This window comes from Sphaeramia orbicularis, chromosome 4 (assembly GCF_902148855.1).
Source record: "Sphaeramia orbicularis chromosome 4, fSphaOr1.1, whole genome shotgun sequence".
Lineage (NCBI taxonomy): Eukaryota > Metazoa > Chordata > Actinopteri > Kurtiformes > Apogonidae > Sphaeramia > Sphaeramia orbicularis.
The window spans coordinates 51,440,461-51,468,438 of NC_043960.1; the positions used below are offsets into that span (position 1 = coordinate 51,440,461).

The 27,978-nt window shown below is 37.2% G+C and overlaps 1 protein-coding gene across 1 annotated transcript; it reads left to right on the forward strand.

Moving 5' to 3' along the window:
- The first annotated feature begins 280 nt into the window (after positions 1–280).
- LOC115417604 (uncharacterized) lies at positions 281–27,748 on the forward strand. Its single transcript, XM_030131618.1, is given in 6 exon segments — positions 281–419; positions 4,566–6,593; positions 15,324–15,465; positions 19,549–21,253; positions 23,606–23,710; positions 25,045–27,748. Coding segments are annotated over 6 exon segments (6,423 nt in total). The 5' UTR covers positions 281–295; the 3' UTR covers positions 27,364–27,748.
- Positions 27,749–27,978: the final 230 nt, after the last annotated feature.

A 27,978-nucleotide genomic window follows, 5' to 3' on the forward strand; every position in this document is an offset into this window, starting at 1 on the left:
CCATGCTTCAGGCAGACAGTGGCTTCATAAGATAAATCCATAGGAAATGAGCTGGCATGGCATTCCCGATAACAGTGACACACATAGTGTCATTTTCTATAAGAATGTAGTCCATCAAATGTCACACATCAGTGAAATATGTTTGGTGAAAAACAGGCAATTCCATAGTCTAAACAGGTAATAGCAACATGGGTGATGATATGATATGAATATGTTTATAACAACACAAAGAGTCTGTGTAAGTATAATATACCTAGTGTAATGAGGTGAGGAAGTTAAAACAAGGCTGTGGAGTATGACAGATGAAACGGGTGGATGTGAGCAGGGGGTGGGGTCACCACCCAGACCAGAACCAAGCTCCTTCACACACCCTCAACAGCAGAGGATGAAAAGAGCAAAGATGGATTCTCACATCAGAGGTGAGTTGAATATTTAAGTCATCCTTTTAATCCTTGAAGGCATAGATTTTGTCATTTTATTGTTATTATTATGCTGTTTGTACAAACTCTAAAGGGTGAAAGAAAAGAATCAATCAGTCAAATTTTATTTATGTAGCACCACATCAGAACAAAAGTTATCTGATGACACTTTACATTTAGAGCTGGTCTAAACCAGACTTTTAAACCAATTCACAGACACAGACATAATCCCCCAGGATACCTTTAACAGGCAGAAACTTGGAGTAGACTCTGACGCTGGAGGATGGACCACTGACAAGACCAGTTAAAAGAAAAAAAAAGAAAAGATAAAACTACAAGTAACAACTACAAATCACAAAAATGATTATTCCCAACATAAAAATGATCAGTATCTACATATATAATGCATGTTAGGCTTCTGGACTGAAAATACTAACCTACATGGACTGATTAACTGAAATCAGTCTGTCCCACCTACATTAATTAATTAATTAATTAATTAATTAATTAATTAGGGACAGTACATATTAGTGAACATATACAACAACTGTAGCTGTAAATATGCCAGACTGTAGCAACACTGCTAATTTCCATCTGCAGTCCCTAGGCAGGTGACAAGAAAGACAATTGACAAAAGGCAGAACATCATAAAAACACACAAAACATCACAGTGAGGGCAATCTACTGATGGTTACAGGCTTGGTTTTCCTTCATCCAGTGTTTAAGTTGTGATTTGAAAGAGGCATATGATTGTGAGTCTCTTACGGTGACATAGTTCAAATCTAGCTTTATTTATAATTAATCATTTAACCCATTTTTCTCTAAATGTATACATTACTTAATGTCATTAAATTTAATATTATCTTCTATATTTTTCAGTGAAAATCAGGTATTTTTCTATGTTTAATTTTCTGACCTTTAGGTGTTATCAAATCAAAACAGAGTAAATTGAAGAAAACATGACTTTTTTTCCAGCCAAGTGAGTCATTAACTGAACATATAAACAAGTGTCTACAACCACTGTCACTGATCAAACTCTGTGGGTTTTACTGGTAAATCAGTGAAGATAATGGTGTTTCTGTGTTCACTACAGACATCATGGATGCGTCCCCAAAAAAAGACATGTGATGCTGTTGAAAAGGTGATAAACTGCATTTTAATTGCATTATTTACATGTATTAATAGGATTACTGGTTCAAAATGTATTCAACATTTTTGATCAGTAGATGCTTTTGGGTTTTTAAGGGTTAATCTTTGATCGAAATCACTTCTCTGTCATTGAACGTAACTAGATTTTGCATTTTAATGTCATTAATATGTTCACATTTAGAATCTGTGTTTACATTTGCAGCTATTAAAATGTTTCATTCAGTCAGGACACCTGCAGGTTTGAGGAAGCCAAGTTTAGGACTTTTGAAGATATTTTTCCAGATGTCTTTAGTCAAATTTCAGACCTTCCATTCACATAAATAACAGTCCATCAGGCTAGTTTTTGACTTGAACCAGTCTTAACCCTGTTTCAATCCTGCTAACATTACATTTTCATTTGTCCACGACTAATGTTTGTACTACTGACATTCACACCTGAACCCCTCCACCCATCAAAAACAGGTAGAACATGCTGTTTCTGTTTTCCATCTAAAGCAGCTTGGATGTTTTCATGGATGAGATTGAAGAATATTCCAGTCTCCTCACTGGTCCACACAACCTGTTGTACTTAATATTATGTTAATGTTCTTATACTTTTGGGAATATTCAGTATGCTCAGATCAGCAGGAGATACCAGATCAGTCATGTGAATGAATTGTCCTCTTTCCCAAAAGCCAAAATCTTTGTCAAATGAGCATGAAAATTTTTATTGTGAGGAATTAAGTTGCCTTTTACTTTGTATATTATTTATTCTTTACTTAGATGTTCAGTTCAACAATTATCCACGGTCTAATAAAGTTAAACTTATTTCATTTCTGACTAGTGGGCCTCATGCAGGAGCATTTCTATATTTTAACCTGAACTTTCTCATACTTATTTTAGGATGAAGTGTTTGACCCATAAAAACCCAAATATTCACCAGTGACCAAAATTATTTACTAATATAAAAAGATAAATCACTGTTGATCCACTATTCCTACCAATACATGTAAATAATTGGTGTAAAATGCAGTTTGTCATTTTTTCGTGGTCATCAGATATGACCCATTTGGACGTTCAGAGGCTCTGTAGTGAACGTGGAAACACCGTCATCTTCTACAACATTGATTCACCAGTAAAACCCATGGAGTATGATAAGTGACTGTGGATGGAAACATTTGTTTTATCTTCAATTAATGATATAGTTTACTGAAAAAGTCACTTTTTCTTAAGTTGTCTCTGTTTTTCATATAATAACCCTCAAATGTAATGTCAGCATGATGATCAAAGTACATGATCCGTAAATTAAATATTTGAAAATGCCTGATTTTCACTGGAAAAAAAGCCAAATGGAGAGGATAATATTATGATAAATCGAAATGAACTTAAGAAAGGCTACATCTAGAGAAAAATTAACTTGGGAACTGTGACAAAAGTAGCACTGGGTCTTTATGGGTTAAATTCAATTCAATACTTTATTGTTATTGCATAAAAAACACAATGAGACAGAAATTCAAGCATCTTTCAGGCAGACATAGCAATACAAAAGCAAAACTGATGTGCAACTCCAAAGTGCAAAAGACTAGCATCAAACGTAGGATAATGAATGTAACACAGAGCCACAGAGAGAGAGAGTGGCAACATGCTTTGATGTTGCTGCTATGGTGATCATGTGGTTCATGTAAGCCTCAGTAGTTCCAAACAAACCACACGCTGTCATGTTCTTCTATGGGACAGACAGCAGCGAGTGCGTTATTGCAGGTAAATATCCAAATAAACCACACACAAGTATATTTCCAACCGTTGTGTCACTACTGTATGTATGTTTGTGTCAGTTATACTATTGAGTAGTGGGGTTGACCACTGAAAGGACTAACTTTATTACTTTGAAAAGTTTTAAATTTGAGATAGAGTTAGCTATCTAGCTTCATAACTACAGCAAGTAGGTTTACAAAATGAGCACAGGACAAATAAAAGTACTTACAGGCATCACGTGCCATTATGAAACATTAATAAATTATATATAGAATAAAATAACTGGCAAAGTGGACCCATATTTCTATCCACAGTAAATGACACTAATTAGCACATTACCTCACCTGACAAACTTAACCAACCACTATCAGGTTCAGCAAAAACATTAAAATAAAACCCGCTGATAACCAAATTTGTAATAACGTTACCTTACTTTAGAAACTCCATAGTTTGTAGTTACAGTGGTTAAATCTCAACAGCTGGCAAAGTCAAGCTAGCTAACTATCTGGCTACAGCTGAAAATTGAACATAACGGTTGTATAAGATATAAATTTATACAAACACTAACACATACCAAAGAAAAGTGAATTTACAATTTAAAAAGATGACAGTATCTTATTAACTTACCGCTGAAGTTACTACATCAGCAGCAATAGAAATGAATGTGTTCCAACGCCACCATACTCAATGTTTGGAACTATTGGGCCCTCCATAACCCGGAAGTAGATCCATATTTCTTCCGCTATTTTTTTTTTTTACAATGGGAGTCTATGGAAGTGTTCTCTATCGCTCTGATGGAACAGTGCAACAGTTCAGATGAAAATACAGGTGGGGGACGGGGGGCTGGAATTATGGAAAGAGTGAGGTGTGGTAAGGGTCCAGTTTACAGATATGTAGTTTTGTTAGTAATAAGACCAAGTACTGTTGTGTCATTGGCAAGTGTAATGATATGACTGGAAGAATGGGAGGCAGAACAGTTGTGTGTAAAGAGAGTGCATAGTAAGCACACGTTCCTGGGGGGTGGATGAGGTGAATTTGCCCACTCTAACACATTGAGTGAGATAATACTAAGCTGCTTTAGAGAGCTCCTAGACTTTGTCCTAGTCTGTGCACGCCACCATGGCAGTCCCAAAATTCTGTCAACCCATTTCCATGAATTACCTAAATGACCCACATGAACATGAGGAGTGGTTATTGTATGAGGCTCATTGTGTCATACTTAATCTTGTGTTTCCTGCTGTGTCCTTATCTCCCTCTGTACAGGGTCCTTGTGGATGTTCCTTGTCCTTCTCACATTACCACGCCTTACCTGTAACACACTGTGCCCAATGAGCTGTCTGTGCAATTCTTCAGGTGCTGTGAAGTGTGTTGGCTTCATGATCACCGATATACCAAAGCAATTGCCCAACAAAACATACCTGCTGCAGCTCAACGACACAAAAATGCATACAATACATGAGCAGAGCCTGGCCAACCTAGATCTCATGCTGCGCTTTAGTCTGACTCACAGCCATCTATACACTATCCACCCACTGGCCTTCCATGTGGTTCCAAAGCTCAGGTCTGTGAAGTTATCATCCAACAATCTGTCAGTAATTCCTGCTCAAGTTTTTACTCCACTGACAGATCTGGAGCAGCTTCATTTAGATGGTAACCAGTTGAAGACCCTTGCTCCAGATATGCTGGAGGGTCTTACTGGACTGAAAGAACTAGATCTGAGTCGCAACCAACTGTCTAGTCCCACCTCTGATATATTCAATGGACTCGGCAACCTCACCTTTTTGAACCTGGGCAGAAACGGTATTAAAAAGCTCCCACGTACCATCTTTCAGTCTTTGACTCAACTTCGCCAGCTCTCATTGTATTACAATGAACTAGAGACACTTGAACCTGGGATGTTTGATACTCTTGTTAACCTTGAGGAACTCAAAATCCACCAAAACCATATTACCAGCCTTCCTCCTGAGGTGTTTTGGTCACTGAGGAAGCTAAAGATTCTCACCCTGTCAGCAAACCAACTTCAAGCCATCCCAGAAAAGTGCTTCTATCACATGCCCAAGCTGACACAGCTCACACTGTACAAAAACCCCCTGTTATCTCTACCCGAACAACTGATGGGTCACATGCCTGATATGCGAGAATTCTATTTGTTCGAGACCAATCTCACTACTGTTCCAGGAAATTTTTTTGTCAACATGTCTGGCTTACAGGTGCTTAACTTCCATTTAAACAAAAAGCTTAGGGAGTTACCTTCTGAGCTTTTCTGCTGTATTCCAAACCTCAGAAAACTTTCACTGAGGTCCAATGACCTTGAGTACCTACCACCACATATGTTCTCTAAGCTAACCACTCTGAGCATACTGCTTCTCAATGACAATAAGCTCAAAAACCTACCTGAAAATATCTTTCAGGGCCTTCAGGCACTATCAACGCTCGATTTGAAGAATAACACACTGAAAACTCTTTCAGGGAATATTTTCTTGTCAAATACAGGTTTGAAGGTTCTTAATCTAAGTGAAAACCCCTGGGACTGCACTTGTAGTATCCGGGGTATGGCGAGTTGGATTAAACTTAATCAGCATCTAATTCCTGACAGAGAGGAAGTGTTTTGTCACAGTCCACTCTACCAGATGCTTCGACCACTCCATTCTCTACAGGATTCAGAGTTCAACAGTTGTGATACTTCAACAGTCAAAATTGATTTTCGTTCCCATAAAGATTTTGATGAGACAACACAGGCATTTCGCACCTTTATTACAGAACCACTGCCAACTACAACAGCAGCAATAGCTCAAACAAGTAATCAACAACATGCAGTTCCAGTGACCACTGCTCCTATGACACCAACCACATCTCATGTCCCATCATTGTCAACATCTCTCCACACTCACACCACTGCTGGACCCACTGGGGAGTTGGTTTTTAACACAGAGACTCCCTTAGATTTTCACATATCACCTCCTTTCTATGACAAAGTGGTGCTTGAACAGGGGCCTGAGTTTGTTCACCACAGCCTTCATGGGGGCTGGGTCTATGTGTGGTTTCTGCGCTCAGATGCAGCCTTGACAGGGTTGTTCATGTTTTGTCACATCCTGCTTGTGGTCACAGGCTTGTGTCTCATTCTTGCTGCCATGTATGGCATGTATCGCCTCAACAACACAATGGATGACTTAATGGCTGAATGTGCACAAATTTAAGAGTAACAAAGCATGTTATCAGTGTTGTGCTGCATTGCAGACCAAGATAAGCTGTTCTTTTCCAGAAGTTGCAGTTTTAAAAAGATTATTGAGTGTAACTTCTCTGTTGAGTCCCATTTCCTAATTTGGGAGTATTGGACAGCAAAATGATAGTACAGATCAGGTCATTTTAACCTCTGCATGATAACACAGCATGTCAAGCTCCAGAAACACGGGTATTCCGATAAGTCAATAACAGTTACTATTTTCCACATAAAATTTACATATTATTGAGATTGAGTTTATATAATGAAATGCGACTAAAATCCTTATATTATCATATATCATAACAAAATTGTTTCATGTCTTTACTCTGAAGGTTTGTGAATTAAATGTAAGCCCTGAAACTATGGATGTAAATGGTGACTATGTTTTTTTTTTTTTTTGTCTTTAACTGTCATATGTTTAAATACTGTATGTTTTTTAATGCGTCTGCTGATCTGTATAAAAAGCTATGTTCCCATTGTGTTGAAAACTCCAAATGTCAGGACCAGCCTTATGGATTGTCATGGCACAAACTTTGAATATTACACAAACATTTACTTTATTGTGAGAATGAAATGATTTGAGTGTGAAAGCCATAGGTCAAAGGTCAATGTTGATGGTTAAAAATGTAAAGGTATTGAGGTCATTTTACAGTCGTTTTGGACAGCCAAACCTATTAACCACAACACAATCGAGCTGTCTGTCAGGAAAAAAATCTGCTTCATTTAATAAACCTAAACTCCAAAAGTGCTCCAAGTAAGTTGTCATATAGACCTGTCAATGAAAGCCTGAAATGGCAGACATCTCAGATCTAATTAATGGAGAAAAATCTGAAGATGGACTAGATCACTTATTTAAGGTACATGAAACAGGTGAGAAATTCGTTGCCTATTGAAACTGAAGCTTTTTGGACAGTGGCCATCAGTGATATTACAAGTTTGAGATACTTCCAGATTGGCTTTCTTTTGGAACCAAGATCCTTAAACCTTGCTCTAATTGTAAGTTGCTGGTACTTAAAAGTGCTTTAACAGAATATGATGCAAAAAATAGCAGATGCATCTGATGGAACTTATGATCCTCATTATAATGTTTCATGTTTATGCACCTTAGTACTAAGTATAATGGCTAATTTTATTGTCTCTTTCCCACTTTGAAGCTCTGTCTTTGGTTAAACTTAGTACTTTATCTTTGGCTAACGTACAGTTTCACGAATGTTTATGTACATGTTTATGTATTTTGTTTTTTACATATATATATTATCTGTAATAAAAGGAATCTCGCAGGATATGTAATGCTGCATTTTTGAAGCAGAAACATGTAAATGCAGGCAATAGTATTAAGCATAAATTGTTTCCCTCTAGTGGGCAAAGGTTAACTCTACATCCTACACCATCTTGGTAAAGGGTTAAACTTTCAAAAACTTAAAAGTATCTGACGTTAAACAAATATTAAAATGTTTCAAGGGGAAAAGAGAGTTTTTAGGTTTCACACCAGCTGTTCATGAAGTTGTTTATTTTTCTAAGATATGGACATGTAAATGTCATTAAGATTTTCATTCATACTGAAAATACCAAAAACAATTGTGATTTGGATTAAAGTTGCTTTAAAAAAAAAAAAAAAAAAAAAGTTTCAAAAAAGCTTAAAAATTGTCATTTATTTTTCATATATATTTGCATAAATGTCAAATAGATTCCAATATGATCTGAACAGTTGTATAATATTTCATACACTTAATAATTTCATTGTGGACTTTTTTTTTTTAAACTTTTTGTTTCTGTCTTTCGTATAAAGTATCTGTTTGCTTGTATATGATAATCACAGCTGAGGAAGATCAAATGCCTTCAAGCCAGGTCATGGTGATGTTATTCCTGCCTCTCCCCTCAGTAATTACATGTTGCATATTTAACATCTGTTCTCTGTTTACACCAGTATGATGGAAACACACAATACCCACTGTGTGAATGTAACAATCTTGAATAGTTTGGGAATAATAAAGGGATGATTATCTGAATATCTTTTGGCCTCTTTACTTGGTTGGTGAAGGTGGCTCCTTTGAATATAATAGGACGATTAGATGTATGACATAAATCTATATTTCAGTCAATATGTGTTGGAAGCATAAGTCTACAGCAGGGGTGTCGAACTTATTTTAGTTCAGGGGACACATTCGGTCCAATTTGATCTGGCCGGATAAGTAAATAGTACAATAACCTATAAATAATAATCCAAATTTTTCTCTTTTAATGTGAAAAAAGTTAAATTAGATTATGAAAATGTCAGTAATATGAACAACCGCATACAACCTGAAATTTCTCAAGAAAAATAAGTGCAATTTACTAATATAACATTATAACTTAAAATTTGTCGTTGCTTTCATGCAAAAAAGTAAAAGTGCAAAACATTATGCCTCAGTTTGTCATTTACACATGTTCATTACAACTTACAGATCACAGTCGATCTACAAATACACAAAATATTTAATAACAGGCAGAATAGGGTCCGATTTGTGAAAGGATAGTTTGTAAATGTAAACAATTTCATCATGTAATTTGTCTGTTTTACTCTAAAACAATGAGAAAAATAGTAGTTTTCATCATTTATAGGTTATGTTATTATTTTACTGGTCCCATCCACTTTTCCATCATATTGAGGTGAAATTGACCCCTTGAATATTAATATCTTCAGTATAAGTTTTGCATTTCACAAATTCATCTCGTCCAGACTGGACCCTTTGGCGGTCCGGTTTTGGTCCACAGGCCATATGTTTGACACTCTTAGTCTACAGCCTAGAGCAAAAGAGAACTCCAACAAGCAACCCATTTCTGTTTTCTAAGGATCTTATCTTGATTTCCATGCCCTCCTAAATAGGAATGAGGGAAATTTGGGCTTCCCAAAAGCGTATCACAAATCAGACAGTAGGAAGTTTGGACCATTACCTTTGCCTTCAGAACAGGATGTTCACATTCAGTTATCTTTCATAAGGTCAAGGATTTAAGGAGCATGTGATTTGTGATGACAGTTTCTTTTACAAAACAGTGCAACCACTATAATTTCACAAGCTTCCATTACAAAACAAAACCACAATAATGTGCACATAGTTACGGTTCCTTTTTTAAGGGGAGTATCTAAAATAACTCAAACCTCATGTATCCTACTGTATGGAAAATCACCATCCGACTGATAGTGTCTTTTAACATAGTTTGACAGCCACTCAAAAAAAGTGTTTGGAAGCTTTTTAAACCTCCACAATATGACAGCGGATACCACAAATTCCACGAGAAGTGATTGGACTATAAAGCAAACAGCAAACAAAAGAGAATGAATTGGCGAACAGCACCCAAGTTCATTGCTATGGCAACGGGTGATTAGGCCTTTCCAGTACACTGAGCTCACACAACAGTGGGCATAAACCACCACACACACACACACACACACACACACACACACACACACACACACACACACACACACAAAGGGTGGACGTAGGAAATGGTACTGCGGAGGTCACAAGGAATATTAGAACACACTGAAAAACAACTGAAAAGATTTGAGAAGTTGATTAATGTGTCAAAACCTTCACTGTTTAGTATTATTTGCATGTGTTTTTTGGACTGAATCATTTCCGCTTCAGCGCTTACACATCTGTTTGTTTTGTTTGTCAGTATTTTTCCTACACTTTCTCACACCTAACTTTTCACATTTCGACACATAGGCTACACTGAGCGCATTAAGAGACTATTGTAATGGAATAATCTGAAAGATGTTCAAACGATTAAAGTTTGGTTAAGTTAAGGCATAAAAACATTCAGTTCAGGATAGGAAACAGCTCAATGAGACTAAAATGAGAATAGAATAGAGTAGAATAGAATAGAATAGAATAGAATAGAATAGAATAGAATAGAATAGAATAGAATAGAATTGAACTGAATATGTTTATAGTCATTATAATAAGTACAACAAAATTTAAAGTGCATCCACTCTGTGCATCATATAGAAAATACTATAAAAGTACAAATACAAACAAAAGCAGCTAAAATAAATAGATGGAAAAAAAAAAAGCAGAATCCACTTACTCACACACAACCATACCTTCACTCATTACACTGATCACTTAAACCATATTGCTAATAATGTTTTTACTACTTAACTTCATTTGTCCATGCCTATTTCCTGTATCCAGGGACCTGCATAAACTTCTGTCTCATACCATGCATGTCAGCACTGACACTATAGTTGTACTCCATGTGTTGAAATCAGACGCCAGTGGCCAAGAATGTCACTCACTACAAAAGTGAGAACAGGCTTATTTTTAAGGTGCTCATCATCTACTTCAGCAATTATAGGAGCAAAACAGTATCACATTGTATGTGTTTGTTGTTTGCTACTGCACTTACCTATGACTTTTTTGTCCCCCAAAAAAAGAGAAAGAAAGAAAGAAAGAAAGAAAGAAAGAAAGAAAGAAAGAAAGAAAGAAAGAAAGAAAAGATTTACTGCAATATTACTATTTTCCTGATTTTTATCTGCTAGTCCCTAAAAATGTGACTCTAAATGAGTATGTTTGAACCATCCCAGAGGTCTCGATGTTTACAGATATTCTACATGATAAAATGTATTCAAATTATAATCACTTCTAAAACCAAAGTTTGGTTTAAAATGTCATGTTGTGTGTATAAAGTTTATGTTAAGCCTGGGTCACATGACCAGAGCAGTGTAAGGAGTGCCACTAATGCATTATGGGTAACAGCCAAAATCAACGTCAGCAAAAACCATAGACATGAAAGAGACGCAGGATGTCTCCTTTACAAAGCATAGCACAATGTATACACAATGCATATGGTGAAAATTATAAAAAAAAAAAGACAATTATCTGAATATCAACACTTACGACAGATACATGTAAGTCAACACAAAAGTTTACAGTTTAGTCTTTAATAAAAAGTAATCTCAAAACCAGCTTGGGTTTGTTCTAGTGTCCATTCTGACTAATTCCTTGTAAGATGTCAGTTCTATGATAAAGGTGTATAAGACCACAGTTCCTACCTCTTTTGTTAAATCTATGGTGCAAAAATAATGAAACATTTATTCGATACATGGTTTAAGAGGCACAAATAGTAGATTTTTTCTGACTTCAATCAGATGCATTTGCAAAAGACCTGTCTACTGCCTGGCATTATGTTTAGATACTTTCATAATTATGAACTTGATGTTATCATGGTGTCTTAAGACATTCAATAGTGTTTTTAAATGTGACAAAGAGAAATTCAAGTCAATGTTAAAAAGCATGAATTTGAAGCATTATATTCCTTTATTGAATAGTGCAGCTGCATCCTGTGTCAGCAACAATAACAGACTGGGGATGATTGTATAATTATTAATGGATATGGATGCACAGATACATCAGTCAGTATTGACTTTCAATGACTGATATTGGCTGTCAGTGAGTGAGAACTGCATTATCTGACTAAAGGCATTAACTGTTCTGTCACAAAATTTGTACAATGGAATTTGATACAGTCTTATGCAAAGGTTTTAGGCCCCAAGTAGGTTTGTTGTTTTAGCAAGAGTGAGAATTACAGACAGAGTCAGAAACAGAATCAGAACTCTTTATTAATCTCAGGGGAAATTATTGTGTTTACAGTCCCTTCATTCAAGTATAATAAAAAGTAGCAGGAACAAAATTATCAATATAACAGAAAAAGAAAATAGAAAAATATATCATTTTTCTGAAGCCGCTTTATCCTCTCTAGGGTCATGGGGGTCACTTGGAGCCTTCCCCAGCTACTTACAGGCGAAGGTGGGGTACACCCTGGACATGTCGCCAGTTCATAACAGGGCTGACATATAGAGACAAACAATCACTCTCACATTCACACCTATGGGCAATTTAGATTCACAGATTAACCTATCAGTGCCTGTCTTTGGATGGTGGGAGGAAGCCAGAGTACCCGGAGAGAACCCACACAGACAATAATAATAATAATTAAAATTCTTTGGTTTAGAAGGGGAATTAAACAGTCTGATGTCCACAGGCTGGAATGGTTTCCTGTGTGGTTCAGTGGTGCATTTGGGTGGAATCAGTCTATTGTCTACTGTCCAGTATTGTCCTGATCTTGGACAACACTGTCCTCTCTGACACCACCCTCAGCGAGTCCAGTTCCATCCCAACGTCACTGGCCTTGGATCAGCTTGTTGAGTCTGTTGGCGTCGGCAACCCTCAGCCTGGTATCCCAGCATGCAACAGCATAGAAGATGGAGCTGGCCACCACAGACTCAGAAGATCCTGTCATGATCCTATATCATGACATTTTATAATGTACAAACACATTTCTCAGTCTCTGTAACAGGATACAACTCAAATATAGAACAGCATTAAAAACAAGAATTTCAGAAACAAAAGACTGAAGTATGTAGTATTTTGTGTGACCTTCCTTATACTAAATGCATCTTGAACTCTTCTGCGCAGACAGTATGAGGCTTACCAGACTCATTTTTCAGTGTTTTACACCAGGTTTCTTTGAATATATGTCCAGGTTTGATTGTTTGGGATACTTTTTGTCATGGGAACAGAGATCACATTAAGTATTGGCTGTTTCCTGTAGTCACGTATTTCATAATTTTATGAGTTTGTAATGCTGTGCACAATATCCCCCTCAATTTTTTTGTTATATTTTCATACAAAGACTGAAAAATTATGCTCATTAGAACCATGTAAAAAACAAAAACAAAAACATAGCTAAAGGTAGCCTAAAAACTTCTGCACAGTACTATATCTGAGCTAATCAGGAACCCTTCTAAGAATGACTTTATCACTCAACTGATGACATTTAAAACAATATTTCTGTTCTTCAGATCTACTGTGAAACTGCATGTAAGCTAATAATTCAGTTGCAGGACTTAAAGAGAAAGAGAAAACAAGCAGAGTTGTGATATTTTCCATTTTGTTTCTGAAAGGCCTGGTTGTTTTAACCCTGAAAGACCCAAAACTATTTTTGTCACAACTTCTAAATGATTGTGGGGTTTTTTTGTTCCCCAAGCGATTTATCAACCTTTATTATAATATTATCCTCTATATTTAGCATTTTTCAGTGAAAATTAGGTATTTTCTTACATTTTATTTACTGATCATGTATATGTTTATCAAAACTCAGAATAAATTCAAAGGTTATTAGATCAAATCAGAAAAAAATATGGAAAAGTGACTTTTTCAACAAACTCTATCATTAACTGAACATAAACCCAGTGTGTCCATCCACTGTCACTGATCCAGCTCCATGGGTTTTACTGGTGAATCAATGTTGTAGATGACGGTGTTTCCACAGTAACTACGGAGCCTCTGAACGTCCAAATGGGTCATATCTGATGACCATGAAGAGATGAATAACTGTAATTTACACCAATTATTTACATGTATTGATAGGATTAGTGGATCAGTAATGATTAAATATTGTAGATCAGAAGACGCTTTTTATCAGCAGTGGATGTTTGGGTATTTATGGGCTGACTGCAATCAACTACAAACAACTGCAATAATCCATTGAAAGTACAAAAAAACTGAATATACTGTTATTGTTATTTCCTCTCAGAAACACGTTTTCAGTTCAACTTAAGTGGAAGGCACCCGTTGGCGTTGTATACGTTAACTCCACCCTCACTATCTGTTGCTTGTGGTGTGGAGCAGAATGTTAGAAAGTTACAGATGGATTTATTTAGTCACACAGGAATGTTAAAACCAGCAAGAGTACAGAGTACACACTCCTTAACCCTCTGTTGGTTGATTTATTGATGTGTACAACATTCCACATTTTAGGAGAGACGCTTTATCACATCAAATTTAGACAAACCCACAAAGTCCTTCGGATTAGACATGTACACCCAAAATGCTCAGTTTTCTTAGATCATTTTTCATGCCTCTAGTAAGTGATGTTTATCACATACTTCATGTGGAACACATGGATTATAACGACTAAACAGACAACTGTAGTTTATAATGCAAATGTTACACTGAACACAAATTTGCTGCTGGTGTCATGGTTGTGTTAACTGTGGAAGTCTAGGATTACCAAAATGGCCAAACATCAGTTTATGAGCACTCTGAAAACCTCATGGTGAAGGTATGCGCAGCTGATGCTTTACACACACCCTCACAAGTGAAAATTTCCACAAACAAAAACAAACGTCACAGACTAAATACAGACAAGTCACTCCATTGCCAGTAAAAGACTCAGAACAACACAGGAAATCATTCCTGCCTGTTTAACTCCACCTACAACTATATTTTTGCACACTTATTATGTATATTTCTGTAATTATCACATTGATAATATAGTGTCCAGTACATACACACACACACACACGCACACACACACACACACACACACATATGGGATATTATTTGGGATTCATAAAGGATTTGGATTCTGATTTGTGACACATAAGTACAAATGAATGTGTAATTTACTGGAGGACTGTAACATGTGTGCTCATAAACTTGAAAACATATGGATCCAATGAGGCAGAGATCACAAACCTACAACATACACATATCCCTTCAACACAAATCCAGTCCAGAGACCTAGCGTGGAATTAGAGGGTGGGGCTTCAGTTGCCTGATCCCTCACCACCATGTCTGTGAAACAGTGCACACGAGTGTGAGAAAACAGAGGACAGGGGGCAGCCGGACAGAGGGTGTCACTGACCTTGTTAGCAGACATCCAGCTAGATCTGATGAGCTAAGAGCAACAACAAAAATTTGATTGATGAAGGGATCAGTGAGGGATGACGAAGAGCAGGAAAATGTGATGGTGTGAGAGTTCAGACTGTGCTGGAAACTGGTTTTTTTTTTTTTTTTGCAGAGGATTTGTTCAGCTGAGGAGGAAGGGAGGACATAAAAGACAGCCTCAAAAACTCACTGTCTCTCAGTCAAACATCAGCTACTACTGGAGGTAAGTTCTGCTAATGGTACAGTGCAATGGGGCAGAAAGAATAGCAAAGTATTTTTAAGCTGATTATTTGGCAAGAACAAAACTAACAGTAGGTTCAGAAGGTGAAATCAGAGCATGTTTGATTACACTTGGCAAATGAGAGAAGCTTAATGCATCTAAAGTGTAAAAGTACTGCTGATTAATAGTCAATGAATCTGTCTGGTATTACCTTTATTTTTCATTTTTAAATGTAATTTATTGGTTTATTTAACAGGGACATTGTACATTAATTCACATTGCTGTAAATGCACCAGAGTTAGCCTAATGGCTATTTTTCATCTGCAGTCCCTGCACAGATGTTGAATCCCCCTAAAAGGTGACCTGATGGTAATTTTAAATTATCAATAAATCATGTTAATTCACAAAGTAATACCTTGGTTGACATCGACACCATTAGTAAATGATAAAATTGTTTGTTGATGCTTGTTACTGCCTTTTACTGTTAGTTAAAGGAAATAATGTAGAATTAAACCTTGGTTCATATGAATGCCATTTACAAATGATTCCTACACACAGTAATATTAAGTATTAAATAACTGTTGCTTAATAATTACGACCGCAGTAACTAATGTTAATGGCCCCTACAATAATGTCCAATTAGAAACCCTATGATGACCTATTAAATAACTGTCAATAGATACTTATTACGACCTTACATGTTATATAATGTAACACTGTAAGCCCTTACTTTGTATTTACTAAAATGCTTTAATTACAATGTACTTAAATTATTTAAGTTTTATTACATTACTATAAAATGTTAAGTATATTCTACTAATTTGTAGATATAGTCAAAAGTATGAAAAAGTTTAAGTTGAATGGGTTTAAATCACTAAGTTTTAGTCACCACACCTTTTTATTTCCGCATTGCATTGTGGGTATAGGGCATGTTGTTGAAAATGTGTTCTTTTTATGTGCAGGGGTTCAGTGGGGTTGTGGTGTTAGTATTAATTTTGACTTAATGTGTGTATGTCAGTGTTTATTGGCCTTTTTGTGCTTGTTTTTGTATTTTTTGTGGAGCTGCACCATGAGTGAGAGCCATAGGCTGAACAATTGTTTTCCTGTTCATCTGTTTCTTTGGTTGATCTTTAACAACTTTGTTGCTTTGCCAAATTAAAGGCATTTCCTATACTGGTGATTTGCATTGAGCTAATGTCCTGCCCAACTTCTGTCCATGCTACAATATACAAAGTTGAATAATTACACAAAGCCAGTTATATTGCAAAAGATTTTAACTTAAGTCAATTTGGAATTGAGTCCAATGAACTGAAGATATTAAGTCTAATGATTATACAAAGCAATTGACACTGCAACAAATTTTAAGTTAAATTAACTTGGCATTTAGCGTGTTGAACTTAAAATAGCAGTTCCACCCAAATCAAGCATTTAAGTTTAATACACTCAAGTTTTCATAACTCATTACTAAAATTTTTTAAGGCAACGGGTTACTTCAGATTTTTTAAGTAAACTCAACTTATCCAGTCTTACAGTGTAAATTATGTAGTAATAAACCTTAGTTAATGTGAATTCCATTATAAATGACTATCTGACATATTAGTTAACTATTAAATAACTGATACTTAAGAGTCATTACTGCAATTACTGTTACTAGTTATTACTAGTAACGTCGCAGTAACTTTGCTAGTTTACTGTTTTCCTGACAAAAAGTGCTTATCCTTCAGCTATGGCAAAAGGGGAAAAATCAAAGCAAATAATGGTGAAGTGCAAATGCTTTAGCCATTACACTGGCACATTACTGCAGGCCATGTCAATTTGTCTCAAAGAGAAAGAGCAGACAGTGGTTTTGGTTGGCCTGGGACACTATAATATACTGTATACCAGAGGGGAAATGTGCTTTAGGCCTGTCAGCCTTTTAAACAGGAACAGTATTTAATTCATACTTTTGTGGAGTAGAAACAGTGTGGTAAATGTCCAAAAAACATTACAATTTCTAAAGTTCGTTGTTGCTGACAGTGCTGTTTGTTGACACAGATTTTCCACCAACATCCATAGAAAGGATGGGGAACAGTACTGCAAAGTATTTCTCAAGAGATATGTGACTTCACATTCACTGAGGGTTTTGTCATTTCCCTGACTTAAACTTGGACTCTGACTCGTCACTTTCCCATCGGTAAAGAAAAGAGAAGCAGACACACTATAGTAATGAAATCACATGGGTTACAACACAAAATAAAACAAAAAGTATTCAGAAAGAAAGTTTTAACTAACATTATTATCATCCCAGGGGATAAGGATATTGATGAGTTTAATGACTAAATAACAGATAGGACTATATTTGACACCTCCCCTGTTATAAACATAACCCTCTTATTGTTGTGGTTCCAAGCAAAGACTGGATGTTAATAGGTGAAAGTTAAAATACTAATAAATGTAATAACAGGCATGAAACACAGATTAAGAGGATGGGTTTTAATGTAGTTCAAATGCTTTGAAAACAATGAAAGCATTATTTTCCATCTCATATCACCCCACCCCAATAATGCATGCAGACATGAGCTCAAAATGGGAACAGCTGTAAAGTACCAGGATGCATTTTATGGGTTTCTTTCTTTCATGTGAAACAGAGAAGGGAAAAAAAGAGCATAACTCTGATCCCTGGTTGAGTCTATTTGAAGGACATAGTGCTCTCTTTAGAAATTTACTTCCTCCAAAACCCTTTCTGCACTCTAATATACCTCGGCGACTGAGAAGCAACTTGCACTTGCCAGCTTTGGGTTCATAGTGTTTAGTGCCAGTTTATGCTGGCACAACTTTGTCTTTGGAGCCTTGTGTGCCATCTCAAACAAGGAGCCCAGCCTTGGCCTCAGACATGTGCAGGCACACTGCCATGTTGAGATACAGAGAACTTATTCCCCTTGTAGCAGCAAAACAAATTCCATGTTTGTATGTAGTTAAGAATAATTCTGCAGCTTTTAGGATTTTCTTTTAAAAACACAGCAAACAAAAAAATCTTGCCCAAACAGCAAACGACTGCTGAGCATGGTGATGAACTAATCAGTTCTGTTGGTAACACTGACAGGCAAAGCTTCCAGCCACAAACAACAAAGAACAATACTGAATAAGAAATGTATGCAAATGTCTCCTTCTTGTTTAAAACAAGAATGCTTAGGCTGCAACTTGCAGGCACTGTTACTAATTAGAGTTGCCCCAAGAATAACTGCCTTAGTATGGGGATGATATAAAGTGCAGAGACTCCCCTTTGTGTGTGTGTGTGTGTGTGTGTGTCTCTATCTCTCTTTTTTGTTTTTGTTTTTACTTTCCTGGAAACTAAAACCCATTGTAGCTCAAATCTGCAGCATAGTAAAAACGCACCACCACCGTGTCTTTTAGAGTTCTTCATTTGTGTACACCTGAGTTTAAATAACTTGGTAACTTAGTTTGTTAGCTGTACACTGTTCTTTAAGTCAAATTTCAGTTTTCCATTTTGGATTACAGCCTCCTTTAAAGATATATTCACACTACCAAACTTTAAAATACTGTTTTAAAAATGTAAATGACAACACTGCTGTTTTGGCAAAAGTTCAGAAATACTTAAAACATCAACTGGACATGGGAATGGACCCAGACTGCTACAATGACAGTTCACCTGTTGTGAATATAGATATAGAGAAACATGATACAGAGCAGAAGTTAACTGCACAACAGCTGCTGACACAGGACAGAATCGCCTCTATGTCACATGACAAGGCATGGCAAATCAGGGAATAATATGTTGTGACTGATGAGATCCCATGTAAGTGTCTGCATCATTGTTTCTAAAAGTCTCTGTTTTTGTCTGTCCTCATCACAACACAAAGTAAAACAAGCTTAGCAGTGTTTCCACAAGTCTCAGTGGACATGGTCTTAGTTTGTAGAATGTCTTAGAATGAGGTTATAACATAATTCTGTGCAAGGCTGAGTACTGACATATGGAGCAAAGGTTGCAGTACATTCTGACTTTTGTTGCAAAGCTCTGATCTATCCATGTAAAAGCAAAAGACCCGTAACCAAACTTAACTCTTAACATGTTTTTTTCTATTTTAGGGAAATAATGGACCCACCACTTGCTCTTCATCTGATCCTACTTCTTGGTTCCTTCAGTACTGTTTGGACATGTCCAGATGGATGCTTATGCCAAGGACCCAAAGTCCTCTGCAGTGGACTCAGAGACTTTCCCAGGAATCTGCCCTCATCTACCACTGCCCTTTACTTCTCCAACTGCAGCATCTACTCTGTTGAAGCAGGGGACCTGAATGATTTTGCTAATGCTCTCACCATATTTGTGATTAAAGACACTGCACTGAAGGAAGTGCGCCCCAACACATTTGAGTCCACTCCAAACATTGGTGCCTTAGGGTTTACTGGTACTGAACTGCAAGATCTCCCTGAGACTTTGTTCCAAAACCTTAAAAAACTTGAGACTCTGCATCTGAAGAGCAACAAGCTTTTGGTTCTCCGCCCAAACTGGTTTTCCCCTTTGCCAGGTCTGAAAATGCTTTACCTTAGTGAGAATCTTTTTACTTCTATCCCTGGGGAAACATTTCAAACTCTTACTGAGCTACAGTACCTTTTTCTTGCTGAAAACAATATAAGTCGAATATCTAGAGAGTCATTCAAGGGTCTTCGTAATCTTAGAACCTTACGGATAAACAGAAACTCATTAAGGGAAATTCCAGATGGATGTTTTGATGACCTTGAAAACCTAGAGGAGCTATCTCTTCAAGACAATCTAATTACTCATCTTCAACAGGACCTGTTCTCCAAGACTCCAAAACTTCAGAAGCTGTTCCTCTCCCACAACAGGCTCACATCTCTTCCACATGGGATCTTCTTGAATCTGCCACTCCTTTCCCAGATATCCCTGTATGAGAACCAGCTGGAGAGTCTGGGTCCAGGTGTCTTTGGTCCGATGCCCCTTAGGGAGCTGTGGCTATACGATAACAAGCTAAGCCGTGTGGAAGATGATACGTTCAGGAACCTGACTCAGTTGCAGCTTCTGGTGCTCAGTCGCAATCAAATCAGTTATGTATCCACCGGGGCCTTTCGAGGGTTGGAGCAGCTGGAAGAGGTATCGCTACACACAAATTTGCTAACAAGTCTACAAGGTGGAACTTTCCAAGGTCTGCCCAGACTGGTCAACATTTCCCTGGAGCACAACTTCATCAGCACCTTGCCTCCAGGTTTCCTCCGGGATGTGAGGTACTTGGGTCAGATAGACCTGCGAAACAACTCGCTTCCCAACCTGCCACAGGAGACTCTCAATGCCTTCTCTGTGGTAAATGAGATGTTGCTGCAGCAGAACCCCTGGAGATGTGACAAGGATATTGTGCCACTTAGGGACTGGCTAAAAAAGAATCCATCAAAAACCAACCAAACTCTGGTGGTGTGTGATGCACCATTCAGCCTGAGTGGTGAGGTGGTCGCTCTGCTGTCAGATGAGATCCTGATGCCATTGAGTTCTACCCAGGAGCCTGTGACCTCAACAGGGAAGCGGAGGAAGCCCAATACCCCTCCGTCCAGACGAAGCACTTCATCACCTGCTGTCAAAACCACGCCTATGCCAGAACCGGAAGAAGTCACTAGCGGTGGACAGAGCGAAGGGGAAACTATGCCTAATAATACTTCAGTCTTCCTCATCATCATAGCCGTAGTGGCCACAGTCATTATTTGCACTATAATTATCAGTTGCATGTGCTGGAGGAGAAATAAGAGAGGCAGGGGGAATATAGGCCACAGGAATAAAAATTCAGTGCTGTAGGGACCACCCAACAACAGCAACACAAGAACTGAAAAAAGCCATGGAAAACTGTTCCCTGTGGAACTGTGGTTTGTTTGGGGAATTGCGAAGGGTACACTCGGTTTTCAGAGATAAAAGTAACAGACAAAAGTAGAAAAATAAGAAAACATTAATCTGCTTTCAGTTTCCCATCACTGAATACTTCTGTAAGTTATTTTCCTCCTAGTGTGCTGTATAAAGAGAATGATCATCTTATAAACTAACTTTTAAAGTATCTATAATGCCACCTTGTGGGCATTTTGGACATTTTTGGTAATTGTAAATGCAAATGCACTGTATTGAAAACTGCTTTCAGCATTCACTTTGCCTTTTTTTTTCTTTTTTAACATTTCTACTTTTAAGATATTCTTCATTTTACTACATGCAGTTTGATAAAGGCATTTTGTTCTAAGATATGTACATTTTGGAAACAGCTTTCCTTTCTTCACAATAGTTTGCTGTTAAACATTCAACATGTTGTTTGATGTAACACAAATCAAGCAAAGTTCTACAACAAATTGAATAAATGCACTACTTATAGTGGAAGAAACTTCAAATTGTGTTCATCATTTACTGAATAAAAATGCAGACATGTGAAACTTCTCTTCATTAGATATGAGTTATCATTTATTACATTCTCATGTTTGAGAATGGAGCAGATGGTCATAAATAAGAGTTTATTTCCCAACTATAGCAGTGAGTGATTCAGTTGTCATATATCACTACTGTTACGGCTTACCTTTATTATGGTCAAATGCTGTCACACAGCATTTGTTTTTTGTGTAAGTTTCTGATTTATAAATTCAAACTACATCTAAAATAAAATGTGAAGTGAACAGCCTTTAATTTATTGTACGTCTTACTGGGGTGGCAAACTGTGTGACAAGATGGTGTAACAGATACTCTTTCCTCATATGTCCACTTTCCTAAAGTCTACTCCATTCCTTCTGTGCAGTGACAGACTGGACAAAATAAACCACTCAAATGTTAGAAAAAAGGTAAGATTGAGTCAGTTAATGCTTAACCTTGTGTTTGTATTTTTTTTGATGGGAGAATGCACTTTTTTTTTTTTACACAATAGTGTACTTATTTCAGAAGTTCAGGCTAGAGGTCAACTGATAATGGTGTTTCCAAGGCTGATAAAGTAAAAGTCATTTGGCCGACAAGTGACTAACTCTTTCCCACTCATGAAAAAAAAATGACACTGTCAGAATTTAATTCCTCTTTAACTTAGAACTTTAAATTCGAACTTGGACAAACATCAAACTTAACTTATAAGTCACACTGATAAATGACCAAATACTTTGGGATCACTGGATAAAGTTATTCTCTTCTATTAGCAGTTATGTGGCACTACGAAGCATTGCCAAAAAAGAGTCGACACCTGGATTTAACTCAGCAAACAGTTCAGATCCTTCCATTGGATAATTACTGTAGTGATTAAAGTGTTTCATCTGCAAGAAGTTCTTTAACCCTTTGACTGATGCACTGAGTAGCTTCTCATTTCTGAAACAACCATCAGTTTGTAGTGAGCATAAAAATGAGACCGTGTTAATAATAATAATAATAATAATAATAATAATAATAATAATAATAATAATAATAATAATAATAATAATACATTTTGTTATATAGCGCTTTACAGCACAGCAAAATAAAAGTGTAAGAGCACAGTAAAAACAGATTCAATAAAATAAATAAAAACAATTCAAAATAAATGCAATTCCAACAAGAAAAGCACTCGGAGAGCGCAGACCTCCACCAAGACAGTCTGTGAACTCTACTGTGATTCAGTCAGATATTATCTCATTTGGTGTTTAGACTTAGTGGTGCCAGTGCTCATTGCTCTCTTTGATACTTAAAATCACTTAAAATTATATCCAAATAAAACAGGAGTAGTTATTGTGCTGTGGAAACAGGACAGAGCAATGGGTGAAATACAGCAAACATATGCTTGTTTCATCTTTCTGTAGAAAAGACACAGATAAGAACGCTGTATAGTTAAATTCATTCTGGTATTTGTGCTGGTGCTTTACCCTTTACCCTCCACACCTTCACATTATGTGTATACAGGAAGACATAAATGAATAAGATGATGTTACCACAATTTTTACTCTTATTTTGACAAAACATTAATATTTTACTGTATAAGAAATAGGAAAAAATATAAGAAACACAGTTGCTGTTAAATACTAACTCACAACAACTCTGTTGACGAGCAGTGCAGTCATTAGCCACCATATTAACACCCTTCTGTTCGTGCCCTTATCTCACGCTGCAGAAATTAGTTACTCCACCCCTAAAATGGGAAGTACCATGCTCTAGGTCTGCTGGCCGACAGTGATAGAGAAGATAACTAACCTGACTGTGGTTGTTTTGTCTCTTCACTGCTTTAACAACGTTCTCTTTCACCTCTGGGAAAATAATCAGGTGGGTGAACATTTTTCATAATGTTAATGACAATTGATGTCTGATAAATTAAGAGAAAATGGGATTGTGCTGTATATTGATTAGGCCTGTAACGGTACACAAAATTTTTGGATCGGTACGTTTTCGGTTTTCAAAGCCACGGTTCGGTTTTTTTTTGGTTCGGTACGGGAAGAAAGAAAACCCCTCAAAATATCTATTATTCATTTCTGAATTTTTGAACATTTTTCCCCAGTTTTTGGAGACAATAGAATATAGAAAAACAGGAATAATATAATTCTGCTGCTACAAATCAAATAGAAAATAAAATGAATTATTAATATTACTAAATGTATTTTAAACATTAGTATTGCACTTTTCCCTGACAGGTAGTTTCGAACAAATAAGAAAAATCTAATCACAGTTCTGTCAGTTCACATTCTGCATAAAAATAACAAAAAAATTCCACATGAACTGCAACATTAACAAGAGGGTAAACTGGTGTTCTGTTTAAACAAACTGAAGAGAAACATTGACAACACAATGAACCAAATTATTTATTTTAGGACAGAGAACAAACTGTTTAGGACACTGTGTGTATTTGTGTGTGCCTGTGTGCACAGAGGATTTTTTTTTTTTTTTTTTTTGTCGGAGCCGTGGGGTAGGGAGGGCGCGCAGTTATATACCTGGGGGTGCGGTCCATAACTAACATAACGAACGCTGTCGTGAAACGAAAGTGAAACTTTACATACTTTCAATGTTCTATTTATTCCTCTATTATACAGCGTGCGTGATAGACAGGCAGACAGACAGACAGACAGACAGAGCTAGTGTAAGTGTTTTAGAACTACCGTAGTTCATAGGGGCCAAACAACGTCCGTTTTATTAACATCTCTTTCCTCGTTGTTGTCTTTCACCTGAACCTGAACTGATCCAAACTGGATTGTAATGATGGTGGAGGGTCTTCAGTCTCTTCCTATTAATGTTTGGTATTGTTTGGTATGTTTGGTATACATATTTGGTGTTTTTTTTTAACCTTATATCACCTGCTATTTCATATTTCGGGTCAATGTGTGCGTCCTTCAATATGTCCGCGTGAAACTTGCACGGATTTAAAGTTCCGCATCAAACGACATCTTTCGTTCCTTTTTCTTTTTCTCATCATACTGTGCCGTTTCGGTACAGCTGTGTACCGAACCGAACAGGTGTGTATCGAAACAGTTCGGTTCGGTACGTGTACCATTACAGGCCTAATATTGATAAACAACTCAGCTGCTGACTATGTTGAATTCAAAAGATTTGCAAGACTTAAAAGAAATTATATGGCTGCAATTTGTATTTTTTTCTGTTTTTCATAGAGGATAATCATGTCAAGAGGAGAAATCATCCTTTTTTTTCTGTGGTTATTGTTTGAGTCATCTTTAACTCAAAATAAATGTGAAAAAGAAACGGATTGCCTCAAACCCAACCAGGAAATTTTTGGGTCATCTGCAACAGAAATCCCACACACTTTTAGATCAGGTGTGACAGAAGTTTTTTTTCTGGACTGCCAGATCAAAACAATCCCCAACGGTGCCTTTACTGGAAGCTCCCACCTAGAAAAGGTATACTTCCTGAACACTGAAATAACATCTATTGAGCTGGGAGCTTTTGATGGTTTGGATGACCTCAAGGATCTTGAGATCTCCAGCAATGAGCTATTGTCAGCAATTCCAGTGGGAGTCTTCAAAGGCCTTGGCAACCTGGAGAAGCTTATATTAAAGCTCAACAAGCTCCAGAATCTGGAGAAGGGCTTATTTAATGGCCTCACGAAAGTCAGAGAGCTTCAGTTACATGGCAATGAGATCAAATCCATTGAAGATGGGACATTTGAGGGTCTTGATAACCTGCTACTCCTTCATTTAGCCAAAAACAATCTCTCTGCTGTATCTACTGACTGGTTTGCAAATCTTGGGAAGCTACAGAAACTACGTCTTTATGAAAATCAGCTGACCACCATTCCTGAAGACATTTTTCAAAATTTACCAAATCTGAAGGAAATCGCCTTATCCACAAACAAAATCACAGAACTATCCCCCAATCAATTTCCTCATAAACAGAAACTTGTTATTCTCTCTTTGGACAATAATCTTCTGACCACTTTTCCTCAAGAATTTTTTGTTGGCTTCCCACAGCTTAAAACGCTGACCCTTCACAAAAATCAACTGACTAGCCTACCACCAGTGCTTTTTGGAGAAATGCCCAAATTAATTGACATAAACTTCAGCCAAAACAAACTCAGCACTCTTCCTAAAGGAATATTTGCTCCCCTAAAGAAACTGAAGAAGCTAGATCTATCTAAAAACCAATTTGCCACTTTGTTTCCTGAGTACTTTGAAGGAGCTCAGACACTCACGGATCTTAATCTCATGAACAATGAGATAACATCTCTCAATGCAGACATATTTGAAAATTTACAAACACTGACCACAATTAAACTGTCTTACAACAATCTTCAGACTCTTCCTGAGAATATCTTTGAGCCTTTAACCAAACTCAAAAAGATTTACCTCAATAACAACCCTTGGCATTGTGACTGCCATCTTGTACATTTATACCACTGGCTGAAGGAGAATTCTGGCAAGCTTGGATCACCTGTAGTATGTGAGCATCCAGAAGATCTCAATGGCCAGGAAATTGCATCATTGGTGGAGGATCAATTGTTTTGCCCCACCATTCCCACCACGACTACCTTAATTACCACCACCACCACCACATCAACTACTACTACAACCACCACACCAACGACGACTCCTCCAACCACAGAGCCAACAACTACCAGTCTTACCTCGACGCCAACCACCACCGTCCCAACCACGACTCCTTCCATCACCACGGCTTTCATGGTGACCACAACTCTGCCCACAACCACTATCCCTACCACAACCTCTATGATAACTACATCCATGACAACAACTGCACTCACAACAACTACAACCACAACTCTTACAACTACCACAACTGCAAGTACCGCTCCACTGACCACAACTACACCCACGACCACTAAAGCCACCACAACTATAACAACTACACCCACAACTACTCAAACCACCACAACTATTACAACAACTACACCAACAACCACTCAAGCCATCACAACTATTACAACAACTACACCAACAACCACTCAAGCCACCACAACTATTACAACAACTACACCAACAACCACTCAAGCCCCCACAACTATAACAACAACTACACCCATGACCACTTTAGCAACTACAACCCCCACCACAACAACCATGCTTACAACAAAAACTACAACACAAATGACCACAAACCCCACCACCACCTTGACTACAACATCAACCAACACCCATAAAACAACGCCACCACCACCAACCACTTCACTGATCTTCACCTGCCCCATGCAGCCCTTCCGTCAAGAGGAACCATCCTCCCTCCCTTACCACTATGGACAGAAACTTCAGCAGTGCAAAGCTCAGATGATGATCTACACTGCATTGCTGGTGGTGGAGATTACTTGTACACTTGCACTGGCAAAATTTACCTTGTCTCTTTACCGTCTCCTTCAGCGAGGAGAGAGGATGTACAACAGAGTCAAACTGACGCGCTTCACCTACAAGAGAGAGCTCATCCTTTGGCCAACAGGAGAAGCAGAAACTGGCAGACTCTAAAAACCAAAACAGGTGTGAGTGTAATATGTAAAGAATAGAGAACAGACTGTAGAGCAGGAATGTCAAACCTATGGTCAACGGGTCCAATCCCTCCTGTGGGCTGAATTTGAAAAGTGCAAAAATTACACTGAAGATACTGCATTAGCAGCCAAGGGTGTCAAACTCATTTTAGTTCAGGTGCCACATGCAGCCCAATGAGATCTCAAGTGGGTCAGACCAGTAAAATAATAACATGATAATCTATAATTATTTATCTATAAGACCCAAAATTTTTCTTTCATTTTAGTGTAAAAAAAGGAAAATTACATAAAATGTTTACATTTATAAACTATCCTTTCACAAAAAATTTAAATAACCTGAAAAAATACAAACAACCTAAAATGTCTTGAGAGAAGTAAGGTCAATTGTACCACTATGTATTTGTAGATCCACTGTGATCTGTGAGTTGAAATGTACATGTGTAAATAATAAACTGAAGCAAAATATTGTTAAATTGCACTTATTCTTCTTAAGAAATTTTAGGTTCCTCAAATTATTCACATTTTTAAAGGGACAATTTATAATGTAATTTTACCTTTTTTCACTGTTGATTAGATTACTTATAGGTTATGATCA